This window comes from Erythrolamprus reginae, chromosome 2 (genome assembly GCF_031021105.1).
Source record: "Erythrolamprus reginae isolate rEryReg1 chromosome 2, rEryReg1.hap1, whole genome shotgun sequence".
In the NCBI taxonomy this organism is placed as follows: domain Eukaryota; kingdom Metazoa; phylum Chordata; class Lepidosauria; order Squamata; family Dipsadidae; genus Erythrolamprus; species Erythrolamprus reginae.
Window position 1 is genome coordinate 96054874 of NC_091951.1, and position 19565 is coordinate 96074438.

General features: G+C 42.9%; 1 protein-coding gene across 1 annotated transcript in view; it reads left to right on the plus strand.

The window, feature by feature from the left end:
- The window catches only part of GNAI2 (G protein subunit alpha i2), a 155988-nt gene that overhangs the window by 63134 nt on the left and 73289 nt on the right, over window positions 1–19565 (plus strand). Inside the window, exon 2 of the mRNA XM_070738779.1 lies at window positions 18443–18485. Coding sequence (XP_070594880.1) covers window positions 18443–18485 — 43 coding nt within the window. The remainder of the gene's footprint in view (window positions 1–18442; window positions 18486–19565) is intronic.

Consider the following 19565-nt stretch of genomic DNA (forward strand, 5'->3'; position numbering starts at 1 on the left):
CGGACGTGATTCACAAGGTCCTCACCGAGAGGGCCCGAGTAATCTTAATCGCCCCTCATTGGCCCCGCCGGCCCTGGTTCGCGGATCTCCAACAGTTGTCCGTCCAGGACCCTTGGCGACTCCCCGTTTCGGGGGATATGCTGCGGCAGGGGGCCTCATTCCATCCAGACCCGGAGTGGTTCCACCTCACCGCCTGGCTGTTATCAGGAGAGACTTAGAACTGCGTGGTCACGACCCCGATACAGTGGAGGTCATTTTAAAGGCCAGAAGGGGTTCGACCAATCGAATCTACGACCACACGTGGTCCAAGTTTCACCAGTGGTGTCTACAGGAAGGCCTCTCTCCCCTGTGCATTCCCATACACAGAATCATTTCCTTCCTTATGCAAGGTTTCCATAAAGGACTTTCCACCAGCACCCTCCGGCGTCATCTGGCGGCCATTTCCTCTGTCCTAGGGGGGCCCCGCAGACAGCCTCTCCGCTCCTTTCCAGAAGTTCAGGAATTCCTCAAGGGCATAGCCAACCTCAGACCTTCCAAGGTCCACAGGTATCCATCCTGGGATTTGCCACGGGTTCTCCATTCCCTCACGCAGGCACCATACGAACCCCTAAAATCGGCGTCCCTCAGGTACCTATCCTTTAAAGTAGCATTCCTTGTGGCTATTACCTCTGCCCGACGCATTTCGGAGCTGGCTGCCCTCTCAATCAGGCAGGACCTTTGTCAATTTCATCAGGACAAGGTAGTCTTGCGACTGGACCCCACCTTCTTACCCAAGGTCAGTTCCATGTTCCACAGAACTCAGGATATTGTCCTACCTTCCTTCTGCCTCCAACGAGACCATCCCTTGGCAATTAGATGGCACACCCTGGATCTCATTAGAGCGCTGAGAATCTATATCCAACGCACAGGACCCTTTCGGAGGTCAGAAGCACTTTTTATAGCCTATCACCCCAGAGTCATGGGTGCCAAAGTGTCTTCAACAGTAATAGGTCGTTGGATCAGAGGGACTATATCTAAGGCCTACGAGTCGGCCTCCCTCTCAGTTCCAAGGAACATCACAGCACATTCCACCAGGAGCGCAGCCACCTCGGCCGCTTGGGCGACTCAAGCCCCGTTGGAGGAGGTCTGCAAAGCAGCCACTTGGGCCTCGCCAAATTCCTTCATCAGGCACTACAAGATTGACTCTTACGCTTCAGCGGACGCTGCCTTTGGCAGAAGGGTACTCCAATCCGTTATCTCACACGATAGCAATCTAATCCCACCCTAGGGACCATCTATTGGGTATGTCCCATGTGACTGCTGGACCCGCTCCTTCAGTACGGAGAATAGGCGTTGATTGCTTACCTGAACGCCTCTTCTCGTACGGTGAGCGGGTACAGCAGTCACTTCCCGCCCTTGTATGTGTCTTCTTTACCTTCCTATATCCTTTCTTCCTCTAACAATGAGAGTTGAACACTACAGAGCTTCACAGCTGAGCCTAGTCTATGGATTCGCGAATTCTGGGGAAGGGGCGGATCCAGCAAGCTTTTTTAACACTAGGCTCAGTTCCACCGGATTGGACATGAGCAACCCATGTGACTGCTGTACCCGCTCACCGTACGAGAAGAGGCGTTCAGGTAAGCAATCAACGCCTATTTCCAAGTCCTTGCCAATACAGGAGAAGAATGAATCAAAGAGTTGGAAGGGACTTGTCAGTTTCTTATATTCAACCCTTTTCAGGGCAAAAATCCAAATCACTGATCCTTGACAGATAACTGTCTAGCTTTTGCATGAACAAGCTCAGTGTAGTTCACTTTTTTGTGGATAATTAGTTCTACCATCACACTGGTCTTATTATTTCCCCCCAATATAGGGAATATAGGGAATAATTTGGACTTTATATATGAACTTTATTTAGGTATTTGAAGAACTTCCTTTTTTCACTTTTTCAAGGTTAAGTGTTTTCAGTACCTTCAGCCTCTCTGCATAGAAATACTCCCCCTCACTCCTCCACAAAAGGCATGAAGGGAGACAGGAAATGAACACAAACACACCAGAGTTCAACAACTGGTCCAAAAGAACATTGTAACATTTGCATTTACAGGGCTTTACCAGATTAATAACAGAGGTGCATGAAATACTGTAATATGGCTTAACCTTTTTCATTAAAGACTAATTCTCTGAGTTGAGTTTTGACATCCATATAGTTTTGAGGACAGCAGTGCCGAATTGATTTATCATTGCTTTCTGAGATGTTTATTTATTTATTTTTATTTTATTTATTTATTTATTTATTTTGTCCAATACACAATGAGGGTTTTAGTGGGTATATATCTATATACACATAGTAAAATACATGATGAAGGTTATAGAGGAGATACTCATAGTAAAATATATCAAAGAAAGAATAGAAAAAGAAGATATAGTAATAGAACATATCAATGAAAGAATAGAAGAAGAGATATAGGAATAGAAGAAAGGTATAGGAGATATAGGAGAGCAATAGCTTTCAGCCCTGAAATTTCCTGGCATTCTTGCATTCAAGTATTAACCCGGTGTTACTCTGTGTGACTTAAAGACAGATGACATCTGATAGGTTATGTAAAATAATGAACAGAACCACCCATGTGAACTTTTCCTGCAGAAAGTAATTTTTAAAAGCAGAAGTTACTAGGCAAGTTTACAGTTGCAAGTAGCGTTCTATCTGGCCATGTACTTAACTGCTGCTTCCTTTTCAGCATTCCATTTCCACATCTTCTTATCCAGTCTAAACCAGTTGCCAGAAATGACTATTCTATGTTACTGTGCCATGAGCTGGAATATTAAAAAACAAAAGCAACCCAATCACACACTTCATGATAATTACCGAAGCACAGCATGTTTGAAATGGTTGGAACACTCAAAATGGCTAAGTCCTATTTTGCATGTTTTGAACATTCTATCTTTTAATGTTTTATTTCACCCTTTCAATACTTCCAACCTGGATCATAAGTGATAAGGCATATTTTTAGTGGCAAAGAGATGATTAGATAAGTTTTGAAGAAGTCTACGTAAAAAGTCTATTAAATCCACTGATTGGTTTGATTTGACTGAAGGATTGATCTTGGCTGTGCAAGAGGAAGCCATTTAAACTTAGGCAATCAAGGCCAGACTTCAAAAATCATCAAATGATTCAAAGCATAGATACACAAAGAAACAGTGGACCATTGTGCAAGAAGATTGCACAAACTTGATTATAAACAACATCTAATACAGTTACCAGAATGATTAATTGGAACATTTCTAAAAATGTTCGTGTACCAGTAATGAAAAATAGTGAAAATATAGCATAGTTTAAAAAGGCAGCAAAAACGAGCAGATTAAAATATTGTGGAATTTGATTAAGTCATATATCATCAGATTTAACTGTGGTCGAAAAGAAGAAAGTATAGCTAATTGATGTGGCTATATCAGGACAGTAGACTAGAAGAGAAAGAAATGAGAAGATCACAGAGTTTCAAGATCTGAAAATCGAAGTTGAAATATTGTGGCATAAACCAGCTCTGGAAATCCCAGAAGTTATCAGCACACTGGGTGCTGTGGCACTAAGAAAATCTGCACATTGAGAGAATTTCTATTGGTCAATTGCAAAAGGCCAGACTGCTATAAAGGCCATAGAGTATATTACTCTGATAGGTTACACCACGGACCTGAACTTGTGTGCCCATCAATATGGCGTTGCGTGCCATAGGCTTGTCATCATGGTTATAGGAGTTTCCAGGCTGAAATAATTACAACTACACAGTAGTCTGTAGTTCATGTCATGAATGTTAGAGCAGTTGCATTTTCCCCATTTGTCCAATTGCAGTTAAAAGCTTCACTGAATACAATATAAGAAAGACATTCTCAATAAACAGGAAAACGTGATAACTTGTGGTTGCAAAAAACCAACGTTTTCAGTAATGACTTGAATTTTTTTGAAAAAGTCTGTAAAATGTGATATTGTCAGGGTTCCAAATAATAGACCCATAGCAAGCAAAACTCTGAGGCAGATTAATTCCTCAAAGAATAGCTTTATGGGATATATCATATTGGCACAGTTCTGGTGAAAACTGACACTGAAGGTTCCCACGGTTTTTCACCTAATGAAAAGTAAAAGTTTTTCCTCAATCCCAAACATTTAGTCACATGGTCCAGTCAAGAAGCTGTCTGATTTGCTAGTGATATCACTCCTCCCTCGGGCCAGATGTGACAGTATCTTTAGTTCTCAAGAGAAAGTATTTTATTTTGGCTACAAAACTCCAGCTATTTCTAATCCCCCCCTCCCTATCCTTCAGCGTGGCAATACTGAAGCTCCAAAATGGCTTTGGTCAGATCAAGTTCACGATTGACGGATATAGCATAAAGCTTGAAGCCATGTGGAGTGTTATCAGTTTGGAGTTGCGTTATCCTGTCTTGTTTCTCGGCGTCTCTGTTCCTGGCTTGTGGCCCAGCAGCTTTGTGTAGGTCTGCTATCTACAGCCTCGGCTTGGCAGCAAGAATTCTGTACTGTATTGCTGCATGGACTTTTGCCTTCGTGGATATATCTGAAGAGACAGCATTTTCCTGTTTGTAGGGACATTTTCTGTTACCTGTGTTTTTCTTGAATTTTATAAAACTGCCTTTGCCTTTTACCAGTGTGTCTGGCTTCTCTTTTTGGGTTGGTATTGGCTTCTGGAGTGACCCAGACAGAACACAGGGAAAACTTCTAGAATAGGAAGTAGTAATTTGTGTTCCATAATCAGTTGTCACACAAATGAAGAAATGGGTAATTTAATGTTTCTCTGGGAGAACCCTTCTTTGAAAGAAGTTGCAGTAAACTTATCAATTTCTTCTACTTAAGATTAAATTTCCGCTTTGACCAGATGGGTAACCTTTCAGCAAAGCTCTTTAAAGAAAAGACCTTTCTTGCTAAAGCCTTGAAATACAGAGCTTAACAGATCTTGTGCCAATCCAAGAAGCTGTTTTTACTCTCTCCTACTTTTCATTTATGAGTTCAGTTTTAAGTTTGTTAATCAGCCAGATCACTGTTAAGAGATGGGTACTTGGCTAAATAAACACATTCTGGGTATATAGATTACTTATCAACAATACTAGACTGGAAGGCTTTTTTAAAAAAGACTGCAGAAGAAAGCTTTGCATTTTTATGAAAGTTAAACTTACAAGAATCAGGTTTGCCACCATTGAGACTTTTCATGCAAATGATCTGTCTGTGTTTTCACACAAATACCCTTTGATTTTACATACGTATTGTTAATGCTCTTTAGATTGTCAGGGGAAAGATTAATGGTGTAGTAGTGGTTTGGCAAGATTTGTTTAGCTTTCATACAATCTCTGTATAAATTTTTTATAAATTATACAATTTTATACAAAAAATGTTATTTATTCGTTCATTCGTTCATTCGTTTGTTCATTCATTTATTAGATTTGTATGCCGCCCCTCTCCGTAGACTCGGGGCGGTTATCAATGTTATTGGTGCAGTTAAAAAAACATACAACCTTGAATCCATTTAGAGGTAGTTTCCAAGATTTCAATCCCAATTACAACTGCAACTGGGATTGGAATCTTGGTCCTTGAGCTGTGTCAATTAAATGAGATGCCCATGTGGCTGATTCACTCAGTGATTGCAGTCTAATTGCAGTCCTTAAACAGACAGAGCGAAAGGGCTGCCCTTTGTGAGCTGAGACCTCTCACCTGAGATTCCCTCCTGGCAGGCAACCCCTAGAGAGTGAAGTGTCTGCCTGCTGGGATGAAATCTCAGCTTGGTATACAGCTTAGAATCCATCCTGGCAGGCAACCTTTCAAGAGCAAAAGGGAGAGAAACAGCAAGGAATGGACAAGGATGCAGTGAGAGGGTGATTTTAGGCTTAGTCTGTACTTGGTTTTTGGCTGCAGAGGTTCAGGTATGGAGCTTGAGGTCCCTCTCTTTCTTTTTCTGTGACAGCTCTGTGGGAATGAGGAGAGAGAGATTTTGGCTCCCATGCCTGCTTGGGAATACAAGCATGCCCTGAGCTTGGAATTATTATTATTATTATTATTATTATTATTATTATTATTATTATTATTATTATTATTATTTAGATTTGTATGCCGCCCTCTCCGTAGACTCCTCTTTAAGAGGAATTTAGAACCAGTTGTAAGTTGAGGACTACCTGTAACTATGCTATAATCAGGGGTGGGCTGCTGCCCAGCCGGGGGGGACGGGACACAGCGGGGTAGCGAAAATGGAGCTCCACCCCAGAGTACCCAATTTGCATTGAAAAATGAAAAAAAATGCAGGGCATCCTGCCAAAGCCACACCCACAGTGTGGTAGTAAAAATGTTGGTAGCCCTTCACTGGCTCTAATGTTACAAAGTTATTATTCAGATTGTTAGAAGAATAGCCTGCCTACTTCTTCAACAAGGAATCATATTAAGATTTGTCTTTGATAATTATTAAACCAAAAAGAAAGATAACTCAATTTCTTCTTACCAAACTTTATAAAAGACTTCTGTCATAGGTAGAGATGGATGGCCTTATGTCACATTTACAAGATAATCAGAATACTATATATGTTTCAGCCATTTTCAAATGTAAAATATTAATTTAATGGGAGTCATAATAGTCCTTGAGGAAGTCACAATAGAATATGTATTACTGTATTTTCTTATCACAATTCATCTGGTAACATTACCTTAGAAAATAACTATGTTACCAGATGGGTCACACAGCAATGATGAAAATGAGCCAAATATGGAAAAGCAAGGACATCAGCTTGGCAACCAAACATAGGTTAGTCAGCTCTCTTGTGTTCCCCATAGCTACCTATAGTTGTAAAAGCAAGACAGGAAGAAATGGATCCACTTGAGTTGTATTGCTGGAGAAGGCTCTTGTGTATTCCTTGGACAGCCACGTTGACCAACAATGTTGGTATTGGAGTGCATAACACCAGATGTCACTGGGAGGAAAAATTACAAAACTATGTCACTCTTATTTTGGCCATGTGGTGCAGGGGAATTCACTGGAGAAAGCAATTCTCCTGGGAAGAGTTACTGGTAAAAGGGAACCAGGCTGCCAAAGAAAACAAGAACACCATGAATATTGTCTCCAGCCAGAGCAAAGAAAAACTCAAAAAAGCGGTGCACAATTGGAAGATGTGGAGAGACCTGGCCCTTAGAATCACTAAGAGTCAAACAGACTTGAATGGATAACATCATTATCAGATGATAGCTATGGATAACTAGGAAGGGATCCTTCCAGCTGGCATTAGGCAGAACAGCCTCATCTTAACATAACATAGCTACTCTATAAGACAAATACAAATTCAGGATTAGATAATAATGCCTGATAATTAGAATTTATTTTGAATCTCTTGTAGAAGCCACATATTTTTTTAATTTCAAATTTTTAAATTTAATTTTGTTTAAAATTAAGGGTACTATTGAGATAGCCTGCATGTATTCATATTTTTTAAAAAATATGTTACTTCATTTACAGTTCTTAGTCATGCCTTCCCATGTACACATAACACATTAAGAGTGTTATTTTATTTATTATTTATTTATTGGATTTCTATGCCGCCCCTCTTCGAACACTCGGGGATACTTTTCAGAAAAATTCTAATGTTGGAAAAATAAGTGTTTACTTGAGGAAGGTTTTAAAATCTGCTTCCAATGCAATTTTTTTTGTGTAATCACTCATTCTGTTTAGTTGAACCCAAACTAATCTGAACCATAAACTTCCCACTTGTTTTCTCTATGTTTTCTAGCTAGGCTGCTTAAGTTGGCCTGAATGATTTTTCTTGAGTTAAAGAACGTCCCACTCTAACTCTGTTTTCGAGGCTCAGTGTTAACTTCCAGAAACAATGAACACAGTATAGTTGTGCACTGGTCTTTGTTACTTCGTGTCCTATTGAGTACTGGAACGAATTGTCTTTAATCAACTATATTGTGTTTTCTTTGAGTTTTAATTAGCAAGTATGACTGACTAAAAAGAAGTAGCTTGACTTGAATTTGGAATTAAATCAATTCCCAATGAAATTGAGAATATTTAAATTCTACCAACTTTTCATTCTGGTTTACATGAAGGTAAATTTTTGTCAGTTTTGCCCTACTGCATGTGTCAAAATAGGGGCTGCTAATTCTAGTGGAAAAATTGCGGTAAATCATTGCAAGACCCCTTGTGTAATATTTCTAATAGATTCAGAAGTAATTAAGAACAACTAGATTAGACTAGCTGGATAATTTTCCTATATGAGAGGCTGGAATAGAGTGATATTCTCCAGTGAGCTTGCAGGATAGTCCAGGAATGGGGTGGTTACTTTATCCTTCTGCCTTAAGACTAAGTCATAATTTTATAGACACGCCCCATTGCCTCTCTCTCTGGTGTTGCCTCGGTCAGTGGCTCCAATTACTGATTCAGTCCTTGCCAGTGTAGAGGTGCTTCGTTTAGTGGCTGATCTCTCCAGTCAGAAGAACGAGTCATCCAATTCTCTGGATTATCCTGCTGCATTCAGCACTGAATATCTGCCAAATTTCCACCTGCAGGTTTGAACTTTTCCAGCCATCGGGTGAAGTCAGGCAGCTTCTCCACTGCTGTCAAAATGCCACAACAACCATTCTCCGTACTGAAGGAGCGGGTCCAGCAGTCACATGGGTTGCTCATGTCCAATCCGGTGGAACTGAGCCTAGTGTTAAAAAAGCTTGCCGGATCCGCCCCTTCCCCAGAATTCGCTCAGTTCGCATATCCTGCGGTTGTATTGTGATAGCTCGTTCAACATTCTAACACCTTCCCTTCGATCTTTCCTTCAAAAAGTAGTAAGATTTATTGTCTTTATTTATTTACTTGCACTAATTGCGCCAGCCGTTTAAAAGAAAAAAAGACAAAAACCGGCTCGGCTTTTTTTCCTTGGGAGAAGTTGCGGTTTCGTTTTCCCCCGGCGGTTTTGCCGGTTACGATTCCTGCGGCCGCTTGTGGATTCTTCTAATCCTTTGGCCTGGAGGTCCTGGTGCAAGTATTTATCTATTGAATTATTGATTATTTATTGTATACAAATATTTAAGGGCTTAAGAAATACCTCCTGCGGAGTGAGACGCCTTCCAGTCTCCTGGACTTAGTCGATCGCTTTTCCTTTAAGAAATTCTACGGAGCGATTTTTTCGGCGCGAAGGCCTTCGCGCCCCTTTTTTAAATCTAGGCCTCTCGTGTTGGCCTCCTGCCAGCCGCGTAGGCCTCAGTCCACCGCGTGGATCCCGGAGCGGGCCTTGGGGGTCCCAGGCTAAATTCTCCACCGGCTAAGCCTCCAACCAGAGTGCCTTGGTTTACTTAATTATAAAGTTTAGGGAGGCTGGCCCCGCTGGATTTGGGGGCACGAACTCTGGGTTTGCCCAGATTGTCCTCAAGTTTCAGCAGCTTCGAGGCCTCGAAGCAGGATCCATTCCTCTTGGGAAGTCCTTGAAATTCTTCTCCTTATTATTCAGTTATTGGCTCAGCCTTGTCTTCTGTTAATTGTCAGACTATGGCTACTTTTCCCAAGAGAGGCACAACTAAAGGTCCCAGAGAGGCCAGGCCTACAGGCGATGAGATTACTAGTATCCCCCAGGCCTCTTCCTCCTCTTCTCCAGGGGCCCGCCCCTCGACCAAGGTCACCAGGGCCGAGAAGAGAAGGGACCTAGCCCTACAAAAAATCCATGACAAATCAGCAAAACGTTTGAAAGTGCAGGCCCAAGTAATCAGTAGTCAAGACCCACCAGAGGCCTCTAGTCTGCCTCCTTCTGGGGTCCCTGTGTTATCTCTGGATGAGCCAAACCTAGACAGACCCCAACCTAACCTATGGGGCATAGGTCCAGAGGAACCAGATATTATTGAAGATTCCCCCCAGCCAGGATCCTCCCAGGCCTTTAGGGATTCTTCTGCCATTTCTGCTGATATTTCCAGTTTACCTCCTGAGTTCCAATCTATTTTTGCTGTGTTGTCCAAAGCCATTGATGCCAAACTCTCCACCATCAATGAGCTTCCCTTACCTCTTCCTCCTTCTCGTCCCTCCCGCCCTTTGGGTTCCTCCCCAGCGGTCAGAGCTCCTATTCAGGATGATTCAGAATCCTCCCAGGATGAATATGAGGATGTAGAGGAGGATGAGGATCCCTTTCAAGGCCTCTCAGATGATGAGGAATCCCATATAAAGGTGCCTTCTCCAATTACTATTTTTCCTTCTCAATTGTTCAAATCTCTCCTCCTCAAAGCTAGAATTTCTACAGGATTGGCGGCCCAGGAGAAACAGGCCTCCACATCCACTGACCCCCCGGAGGAGAACTTACCTTACTTCACAGAGGAACAGGAGGATAACGAGGTAATTCCTATGCCTAAATTGTTTAAAGATGCCTTACTTAAACAGTGGGATTTCCCAGCCTCTGGGCTTAATCCCTCAACCAAGGATAGAAAATTGTACAAACTTTCCTCTTCCTATGAGGAGCTCCTATCTTTTCCAAAACCGGATGAACCGGTCAAGATCCTTCACTCGGCGGCTGCTGTGCCAGGCGAAGCAGAGGAAGTCCTCCGCCCAGAGGACAAGCGGATTGAACAAATGCTCAAAAGAGGATTCACCGCAGATTCCTGGGCCATTAAAAGTTCTGCAGCGGCTTCCTTTTTCTCCAGAGCCATGCTTCTCTGGCTTCGCCAACTTCAACAGCATATTCCTCCCGATGACTTGAGAGGTCAACAAGACTTCAACAAGGTCTTTGCAGCTGCTCAGTACGTGGCTGATGCCACTTTACAATCTACTAGATTTTCTGCTAAGTCTATTGCAGCTTCTACAACGGCAAGAAGACTCCTATGGATTCGCCCTTGGCAAGCGGGAGTACGCCAGAAGTGGCAGTTATCCCTGGGACCCTTAAAGCGCGACCTTCTTTTCGGTGATCTTCTGGATCCACTCCTCACGGAAACCACGGACAAGAAGAAAGTTTTGGGTCCAACCACCAAAAAGGCTACCAAAACGCAGTCCTTTCGTCGCCCAGGGCGTCAGCAAGACCAAGCGGCTTCCTATCAGAGATCTCCAGGTCAGTATTCCCCCCGTTTTCGTTCCCAAGGTAGGAACTCCAGGGGCAGAGGGTTTCGCTTCCAAAGGGGAGCGTCCTCTAACAGGGCTTCAAAGAAACCTAGATGGTAATTTTTCCTCAATTCCCATAGGTGGTCGCCTGGCCCATTTCGCCTCTAATTGGCGTCTCACCTCCAAGGACCCCTGGGTCATTGACACTGTTCAAACAGGCCTTCTTTTAGAATTTATCTCTCCCCCCCCGAAACGTTTCATTTCCTGCCCTTCTCCCAGGTCCTCCTCAGATTGTAACCGTATGGAGGAGGCCATTTCCCACTTATTGTCCATCAGAGCCATCCAACCGGTTCCTCCCGGTCAGAAGGGTCTAGGTTTTTACTCCATCCTATTTATGGTTCCAAAACCCTCCGGAGGTTGGAGAGCTATTTTGGATTTAAAGAAGCTGAACCTATTCATCAAATATAGGAAGTTTAAGATGCACTCCTTATCATCTATTTTGGCCGCCATCCACACGGGAGATTTCATGGTCTCTTTAGACCTTACTGAGGCTTACCTCCACATTCCTATAGCCAAATGCCACAGAAAATTTTTGCGTTTCTCCTTTCAAGGCAGGCATTTCCAGTATAGGGCGATGCCATTTGGCCTTTCCTCGGCCCCTCGGGTTTTTACAAAGCTCTTGGGGTCCCTGGCGGCCTATATCCGGGCGTCTCCCATTCACATTTTATGTTATCTTGATGATATTTTGATTCATGGGAACTCCCTAGAGAAAGTGAAAACAGACCTTTCTGTCACCATGTCAGTCCTTCAGGACCATGGATTTTCCATCAACTTTGATAAAAGTCATCTCCAACCTTCCACATCCATTTTACACCTGGGATCCATTATTAATTCAGAATCCTCCCAGGTCTTTCTCTCTCCCGAGAGAAAATTCAGTATAGGGGAGTTAATTTCTTGCATTCTATCTAAACCTTCAGTATCCATAGTATCCCTGTCTTCCCTTTTGGGGAAGATGGTGTCATGCATAGGCATCATTCCCTGGGCTCGCCTTCATGCTAGGGAACTACAGTGGCTCCTATTACCCTTTCAGAGATCGGGGCACAGCAACTCAAATCGTCGCATTGTCATCCCTCCAAGGGTTCGCAGATCCTTCAAGTGGTGGAAGTCTCCGGCCATGGACAAAGGATCCCCGTTCAGGTGCCCGGATCAATTTGTCATCACCACAGATGCCAGTCTATCGGGATGGGGCGCCCACGCCCAGGGGATGATAGCCCAGGGCACGTGGTCCCCGGAGGAAGCTTCCAAGCCAATCAATTGGCTAGAGTTAAGAGCCGTTTCCCTGGCTCTGAAGCATTTCTCTCCTCGCATTCCCAACCGGCACGTTCTCATTCTCACCGACAACATTGCCACAAAAAGCCATATCTGCAGACAGGGGGGCACGAGATCCAAAGCCCTCATGAGGGAGGCCCTCAAGTTAGGCCTTTGGGCGGAAAAACATCTTCGGTCGCTCCTAGCCGACCACATCTCGGGGAGCCTCAACGTCCAGGCGGATTGGCTATCTCGAGCAACGATAGACCCAGGAGAGTGGAACCTCCATCAGGACCTGTTCCATCAAATCAGCCTCAGATTCGGCCTACCAGTCCTGGATCTCTTCGCGACCAATGCGAACGCCCAACTCCCTCGCTTCTTTTCCAGATTTCCATCCCCGGGAGCGGAAGCAATCAATGCCCTCCGGAGCCCATGGCCTCCAGGCCTACTCTACGCATTCCCTCCAATTCCAATTCTCCCGGATGTGATTCACAAGGTCCTCACCGAGAGGGCCCGAGTAATCTTAATCGCCCCTCATTGGCCCCGCCGGCCCTGGTTCGCGGATCTCCAACAGTTGTCCGTCCAGGACCCTTGGCGACTCCCCGTTTCGGGGGATATGCTGCGGCAGGGGGCCTCATTCCATCCAGACCCGGAGTGGTTCCACCTCACCGCCTGGCTGTTATCAGGAGAGACTTAGAACTGCGTGGTCACGACCCCGATACAGTGGAGGTCATTTTAAAGGCCAGAAGGGGTTCGACCAATCGAATCTACGACCACACGTGGTCCAAGTTTCACCAGTGGTGTCTACAGGAAGGCCTTTCTCCCCTGTGCATTCCCATACACAGAATCATTTCCTTCCTTATGCAAGGTTTCCATAAAGGACTTTCCACCAGCACCCTCCGGCGTCATCTGGCGGCAATTTCCTCTGTCCTGGGGGCCCCCCGCAGACAGCCTCTCCGATCCTTCCCAGAGGTTCAGGAATTCCTCAAGGGCATAGCCAACCTTAGACCTTCCAAGGTCCACAGGTATCCATCCTGGGATTTGCCACGGGTTCTCCACTCCCTCACGCAGGCACCATACGAGCCCCTAAAATCGGCATCCCTCAGATACCTATCTTTTAAAGTAGCATTTCTGGTGGCTATTACCTCTGCCCGACGCATTTCGGAGCTGGCTGCCCTCTCAATCAGACAGGACCTTTGTCAATTCCATCAGGACAAGGTAGTCTTGCGACTGGACCCCACCTTCTTACCCAAGGTCAGTTCCATGTTCCACAGAACTCAGGATATTGTCCTACCTTCCTTCTGCCTCCAACGAGACCATCCCTTGGCAATTAGATGGCACACCCTGGATCTCATTAGAGCGCTGAGAATCTATATCCAACGCACAGGACCCTTTCGGAGGTCAGAAGCACTTTTTATAGCCTATCACCCCAGAGTCATGGGTGCCAAAGTGTCTTCAACAGTGATAGGCCGTTGGATCAGAGGGACTATATCTAAGGCCTATGCTTGGCCCTTTTTGTAGACGAATGGGAGGGCGCCTGGGTCCTTGAGGCTCTCAGTTCAGGTCTTCTGCCAGAGTTACTTTCCAGCACCCCACCCATGGAACCACTTCATGCAATGCCCTGACTCCAATAATTTACCTAAAAAGCAACTAATGTAGTCTGCCATTCAACAATTTTTAGACATCCATGCCATCAAGCCGGTCTCCATGAGTGAGCAGAGACAGGAAGTGTACTCCATTATTTTTGTTGTGCTCAAGAGCTCAGGTGTGTGTGTGTGTGTGGGAAGTAGGGTGGAGGGCAATCCTGGACTTTTAGGAACCTTAACTCCCACATTGTCTACAAGAGATTCAAGATGAGCTCTATACGGTTGATCTTGGATTTCTTAGTCACCTTCACCTCCCAGTTAACATCAGATACCGCAGATACCTTAGGTTCTGCTATGCGGGTTAGGGATAGGGTTAGGGTCAGTTCCTAAAGGATTCAGAAGTAATTAAGAGCAACTAGATTAGATTAGCAGGATACTTTTCCTATATGAGAGGCCAGAACGGAGTGATACTTTGTGAAGCTTCAAACAGCTGGTCATCTGTAGATAACAGCTTGTGGATCTGAACTTGTTAGTGAATGTGTTACTAAGATGCATAGTTTTTTTAAAAATGTCTAATTAGTACCAAGTATCTTTGCTATGAAGCCCCTTCTTCTCTCCCCAGGAAGCTGTAATTTCACCAGATATACACATGCATTTCCTATGCTAGAAATATAGATCTTGTAAAATCTTAAAATGGCATAAATCTAATAGAGAGATATCTGTTCAGCTATCTTCTATTCAACAGTCAATGATGGCGAACCTATGGCACACGTGCCACAAGTAGCACATAGAGCCATATTAGTGGGCACGCGAGCTCAGGTTGAATTAAGAACATAAGAAGAGCCATGTTGAATCAGGCCAAAGCCCATTGAGTCCACCATTATGTGTCACACAGTGGCCCACCAATTGTCCATGGGGATCTTGAGCAGAAAGAGAAGGCAAGACCCTTCCTTTCCCTCGACCCCCAACAAATGGTACTCAAGGGAATCCTGCGTGCCTCAACCAATATAGAGGTGGCACATGGACATCGGTTTCAATAACCACCGATACACTTGGCATTCATGAATCTGTCTAATCCTGCCTTGAAGTTTGCATGTGTGCATTGACCAGCTGATTTTCGGGCCTTCTGGGCCCACTGTGAATCAGGAAAAAATTGGAGGAGGAAATGGCCCGTTTTCTGGCTTCTGGAAGTTGGGAAACGGGCCATTTCTGGAAGTGGTGGGTGGGGAAGGCAGTTTTCGCCCTCTCCATGCTTTTAGACAGGCCCTGAAGCCTAGGGAGAGTAAAAACGGATGTGCCGTTGTGTGCTGGAAGCGGTGTATGTGTGTCATGCACACATTCACGGGGGGACCTGCATGGAATTATGGGTGTGGGTATGTGTATGCTTCCCCCCCTCCCATGATCCCCCCATTTGTTTAAAAAAATGACAATTTGGCCAATTCTTTGTAGTGTTGGGAGTGGTCAATGTGCACAATTTACTTTTGTTGATTTTTCTAATATTTCACTTAATTCAGAGAAAATAATTCCAGGAGAGGCGCCCTGGGACTTGGGTTGTTTTTGGGGTGGGTGGGTTGGTGTTTTTTAAAAAACCTACTAAGGGTTTTACAGTGGATGTACATTCATGTTCTTTTCAATGATTTGAATTTCATTGATGGAAGTAATGAGTTTCTTTCATATACTTTACATCACTTAACACCACCAATCAGTTAAAAATATATTGATTGATTGATTGATTGATTGATTGGATTTCTATGCCACCCCTCCCCGAGGACTTGGGGCGGCTCACAACGTATAAAATATACAATACATAATGTAATCCAATTAACTAATTAAAAATCTAGAAAACCTCCCAAAAACCATAAAAAACCATAATCATTCTATATTCCAAATATAGCAATAGCATTAGCATTTAGACTTATATAGCGCTTCATAGTGCTTTACAGCCTCTCTAAACGGTTTATCTCTCAGCTGTGGCGAGGGGGTCATTTGCCCAGGTTCGCCTGGTGCACCAGTTGCGGCCCTATCTGGACCGGGACTCATTACTCACAGTCACTCATGCCCTCATCACCTCGAGGTTCGACTACTGTAATGCTCTCTACATGGGGCTACCTTTGAAAAGTGTTCGGAAACTTCAGATCGTGCAGAATGCAGCTGCGAGAGCAGTCATGGGCTTACCTAGGTATGCCCATGTTTCACCATCACTCTGCAGTCTGCATTGGCTGCCGATCAGTTTCCGGTCACAATTCAAAGTGTTGATTATGACCTTTAAAGCCCTTCATGGCATTGGACCAGAATATCTCCGAGACCGCCTCCTGCCGCACGAATCCCAGCGACTGATTAGGCCTTCTCCGGGTCTCGTCAACTAAACAATGTCGGTTGGTGGGCCCCAGGGGAAGAGCCTTCTCTGTGGCGGCACCGGCCCTCTGGAACCAACTCCCCCCGGAGATTAGAACTGCCCCTACTCTTCCTGCCTTCCGTAAACTCCTTAAAACCCACCTTTGCCGTCAGGCATGGGGGAACTGAAACATCTCCCCCTGGGCATGTTTAATTTATATATGGTATGCTTGTGTGTATGTCTGTTAGTATATGGGGTCTTTTTTAAATCTTTAAATATTTTAAATTTGTCAGATTATTTATGATTTGTTCCAAGTGTTGTGAGCCGCCCCGAGTCTTCGGAGAGGGGCGGCATACAAATCTTAGAAATAAATAAATAAATAAATAAATAAATAAATAAGAAAGAAAGAAAGAAAGAAAGAAAGAAAGAAAGAAAGAAAGAAAGAAAGAAAGAAAGTCAGCTTCTTGCCCCCAGCAATCTGGGTCCTCATTTTACCCACCAAAGATGGAAGGCTGAGTCAACCTTGAGCCTGCTGAGAGATAATCTTCGACTTTACAACCAGAACTGGGCCCCAAATCATGGTTGTTGAGGAGAGCAGTTTTTAAGTGATACACCATGTGACTTTCATTCAGTGACTGCAATCCCACTTGCAGTTCTTAATTAAGCAGGCTAAGCAGAGTGCCAAGAAGATGGCCTGGGTGTGATAGGGTGGGGAGAGGTACTGACCTCCCACTATATTTGAGAGGCTCAGGCCCTCTCCCTACTGCACTTGGGAGAACAATGGCACTTGCTAGTGTGCTGGAAAGTTAAGAAGCCTTTCTGAGTTTTCCAGGTTGCTAGCAAACGCTTCAGTTCTGTCCTCCAGAGGGGAGGGGAAAGCACTAGTGAGCGAATGCCACTTTAGTCAGTTGCTGGCTTTTACTTGCTAGCTCCCCCTTCCAGAGGGATGGAGTTGTTTCTGTTCACTAGCTCAGAAAACCTATTTCTAGCATTCTGAAAAGCTGCCTGATCTAACAAACTCAAGTTTAGGCAGAAAAAAAGCTTTTAAAAAAGAGCTAGGAGGTGATTCTGCCCCCCTGATGGAGAGGGCAATGACCAGTGAGCGAAGAGCAGCTTTCTGCTTTTTAAAATCTGACATTTGATCACTCATAAAATCTGACATTTGATCACTCATTTGCTTTTTCCTCATCTCAGAGGAGAAAAATCATTAGCGCATGTTTTTGGAAGGCTGAGAAAGGCTTCCAACTTTCTGCTGGGTCCCCAATTGACTTTCTGGGGAAATTACAAGTGGAGATCACATGATCCAGGATACTTGGCAACCAATTGTAAATACAGTACAAACAGATTTCCAAGTGCCTAAAATGTGGTCATAAGATCTGAAGCACTGAAGTCCAAAAAATACCCATTCTGAGGCCATTGTGACTACAAGCAGTTGTTAAATGACCTGTTGAAAGTTGAGGTTTTTTGCATATGTAATCTATCTAGCTCCCCCCCCCCCACCGGGAGTAGACGTTTGCTCATAAAACTATCAGAACTTGAATATTGATGGCTAAAATTCTTGTGTTAGAAGGACACACTGTACAATGACTTGTCACATTTCTCCTTTAGGTAAGGTTGATTTGGTAAGAATTACTAATGGATATGACAAGACCCAGAACTATTAATTCTCTTTAGACACTTGAACAGACCTGTGAGACATCCTTTTCTGTGATTTTTTTGTCTTATCATCAGTGACATTTATTTCATAATGAGAAATTAAGATAAGCCATAATATGGTATTTTCAGATATAATTGAACAGTCCTTGGCTAAGAGAAAATAATCACTGGAAATAAATGATAGTAATGGCATCAAAGTTTGGCTCAATCGTCAACATATTTTTAGAATCAGATTCAATTTAAAAAAAAATGTGCGATTGCTAGACTTCTACCCAAATAACTTATACTTGCAAAATATACTTATACCCTGAAAATAATCCAAGGTAGTCCCAATTCTTTTGATACTAGTATTAAATAATCCAAATCTTAGATTTCTAAAATGTTGCAATGGAAAAAATGTTGCAATGGAAAAAATGTTGGTTATTGCAATGAATTAAATTACACTGTTAAATTTACTCTTGTTTATATTTTTAATATCTTAATTTATATAGCACAACTATCAAAGCACATTTCTGACATTCCCTTTTTATTTATAGGTGCAGGAGAATCTGGGAAGAGCACAATTGTAAAACAGATGAAGTAAGCCTTGTTTTTTTATGAACAATTATTGTACTCTTCTATCCCATGTTACACATATTTTATTAAGATTTTTTATTCTTAAACTATATATGATGAAACTATTAAAAACTTATCTGTATAAGAACTGATTGTAATTTTGCACATAATGAATAGAGGTAAACTGTAGAAGAGCTTCTGTCAGATTTGTGTAGTTAAATAAGTTATTTTATGATAGAATAGAATAGAATTTTTTATTGGCCAAGTGTGATTGGACACACCAAGAATTTGTCATTGGTGCATATGCTCTCAGTGTACATGAAAGAAAAGATACATTTGTCAACAATCATGAGATTCAACACTTAATGATTGTCATAGGGTACAAATAAGCAACGAGGAAACAATCATAATATAAATCGTAAGGATATAAGCAACAAAGTTATAGTCATACAGTCCTAAGTGGGAAGAGATGGGTGATAGGAACGATGAGAAAACTAATAGTAATAGTAATGCATATCATTACTGAAAGCATTAGGAGAACTCTTCTAACATATAAATTGGATTACTCTAAATGGGGTACCAGTTGTCTCTTTGTGTAGGTGACATTCATGGAAAAATAGCCAGAAGATGGCTGCCAATTAAGATGATTTTAAAAAATTAGATAGAATATCTCTAAAATTGAGTGCTAGTTATAAGAGTGCTAGTTATAATTAATTTCATTTCTGTTATCCGTGTTGGCTAGGTAATATCTGCATTAATAACATACTTTGCTATTTTAGTTCCTAGGAAGTTTAAACGGAAGATGTTAATATCCCTATAATGTTTAGTGTTCTTTGCAAGTTTGAGTAATTGTGCTTTATCAAAGGCATTTAAAATCAGTTTTCCTCTTGCTTTCATTAGCCAGAGGCTTAATACATTTAAAAAAAAAACAACCCCAAACTTGCTTTTGACACTTGAGTAACATTATATACTCCAGTTGTTACACCACGATCAGTAAATATTTCCATTTTTGAGGTTTTCTGGCTTTTTTTTTGGTTTCACTTTATAAATACACTAAACATTTTAAGTTTAGCCGCTGTACTGTTTTCTACCAGAAACCAATGG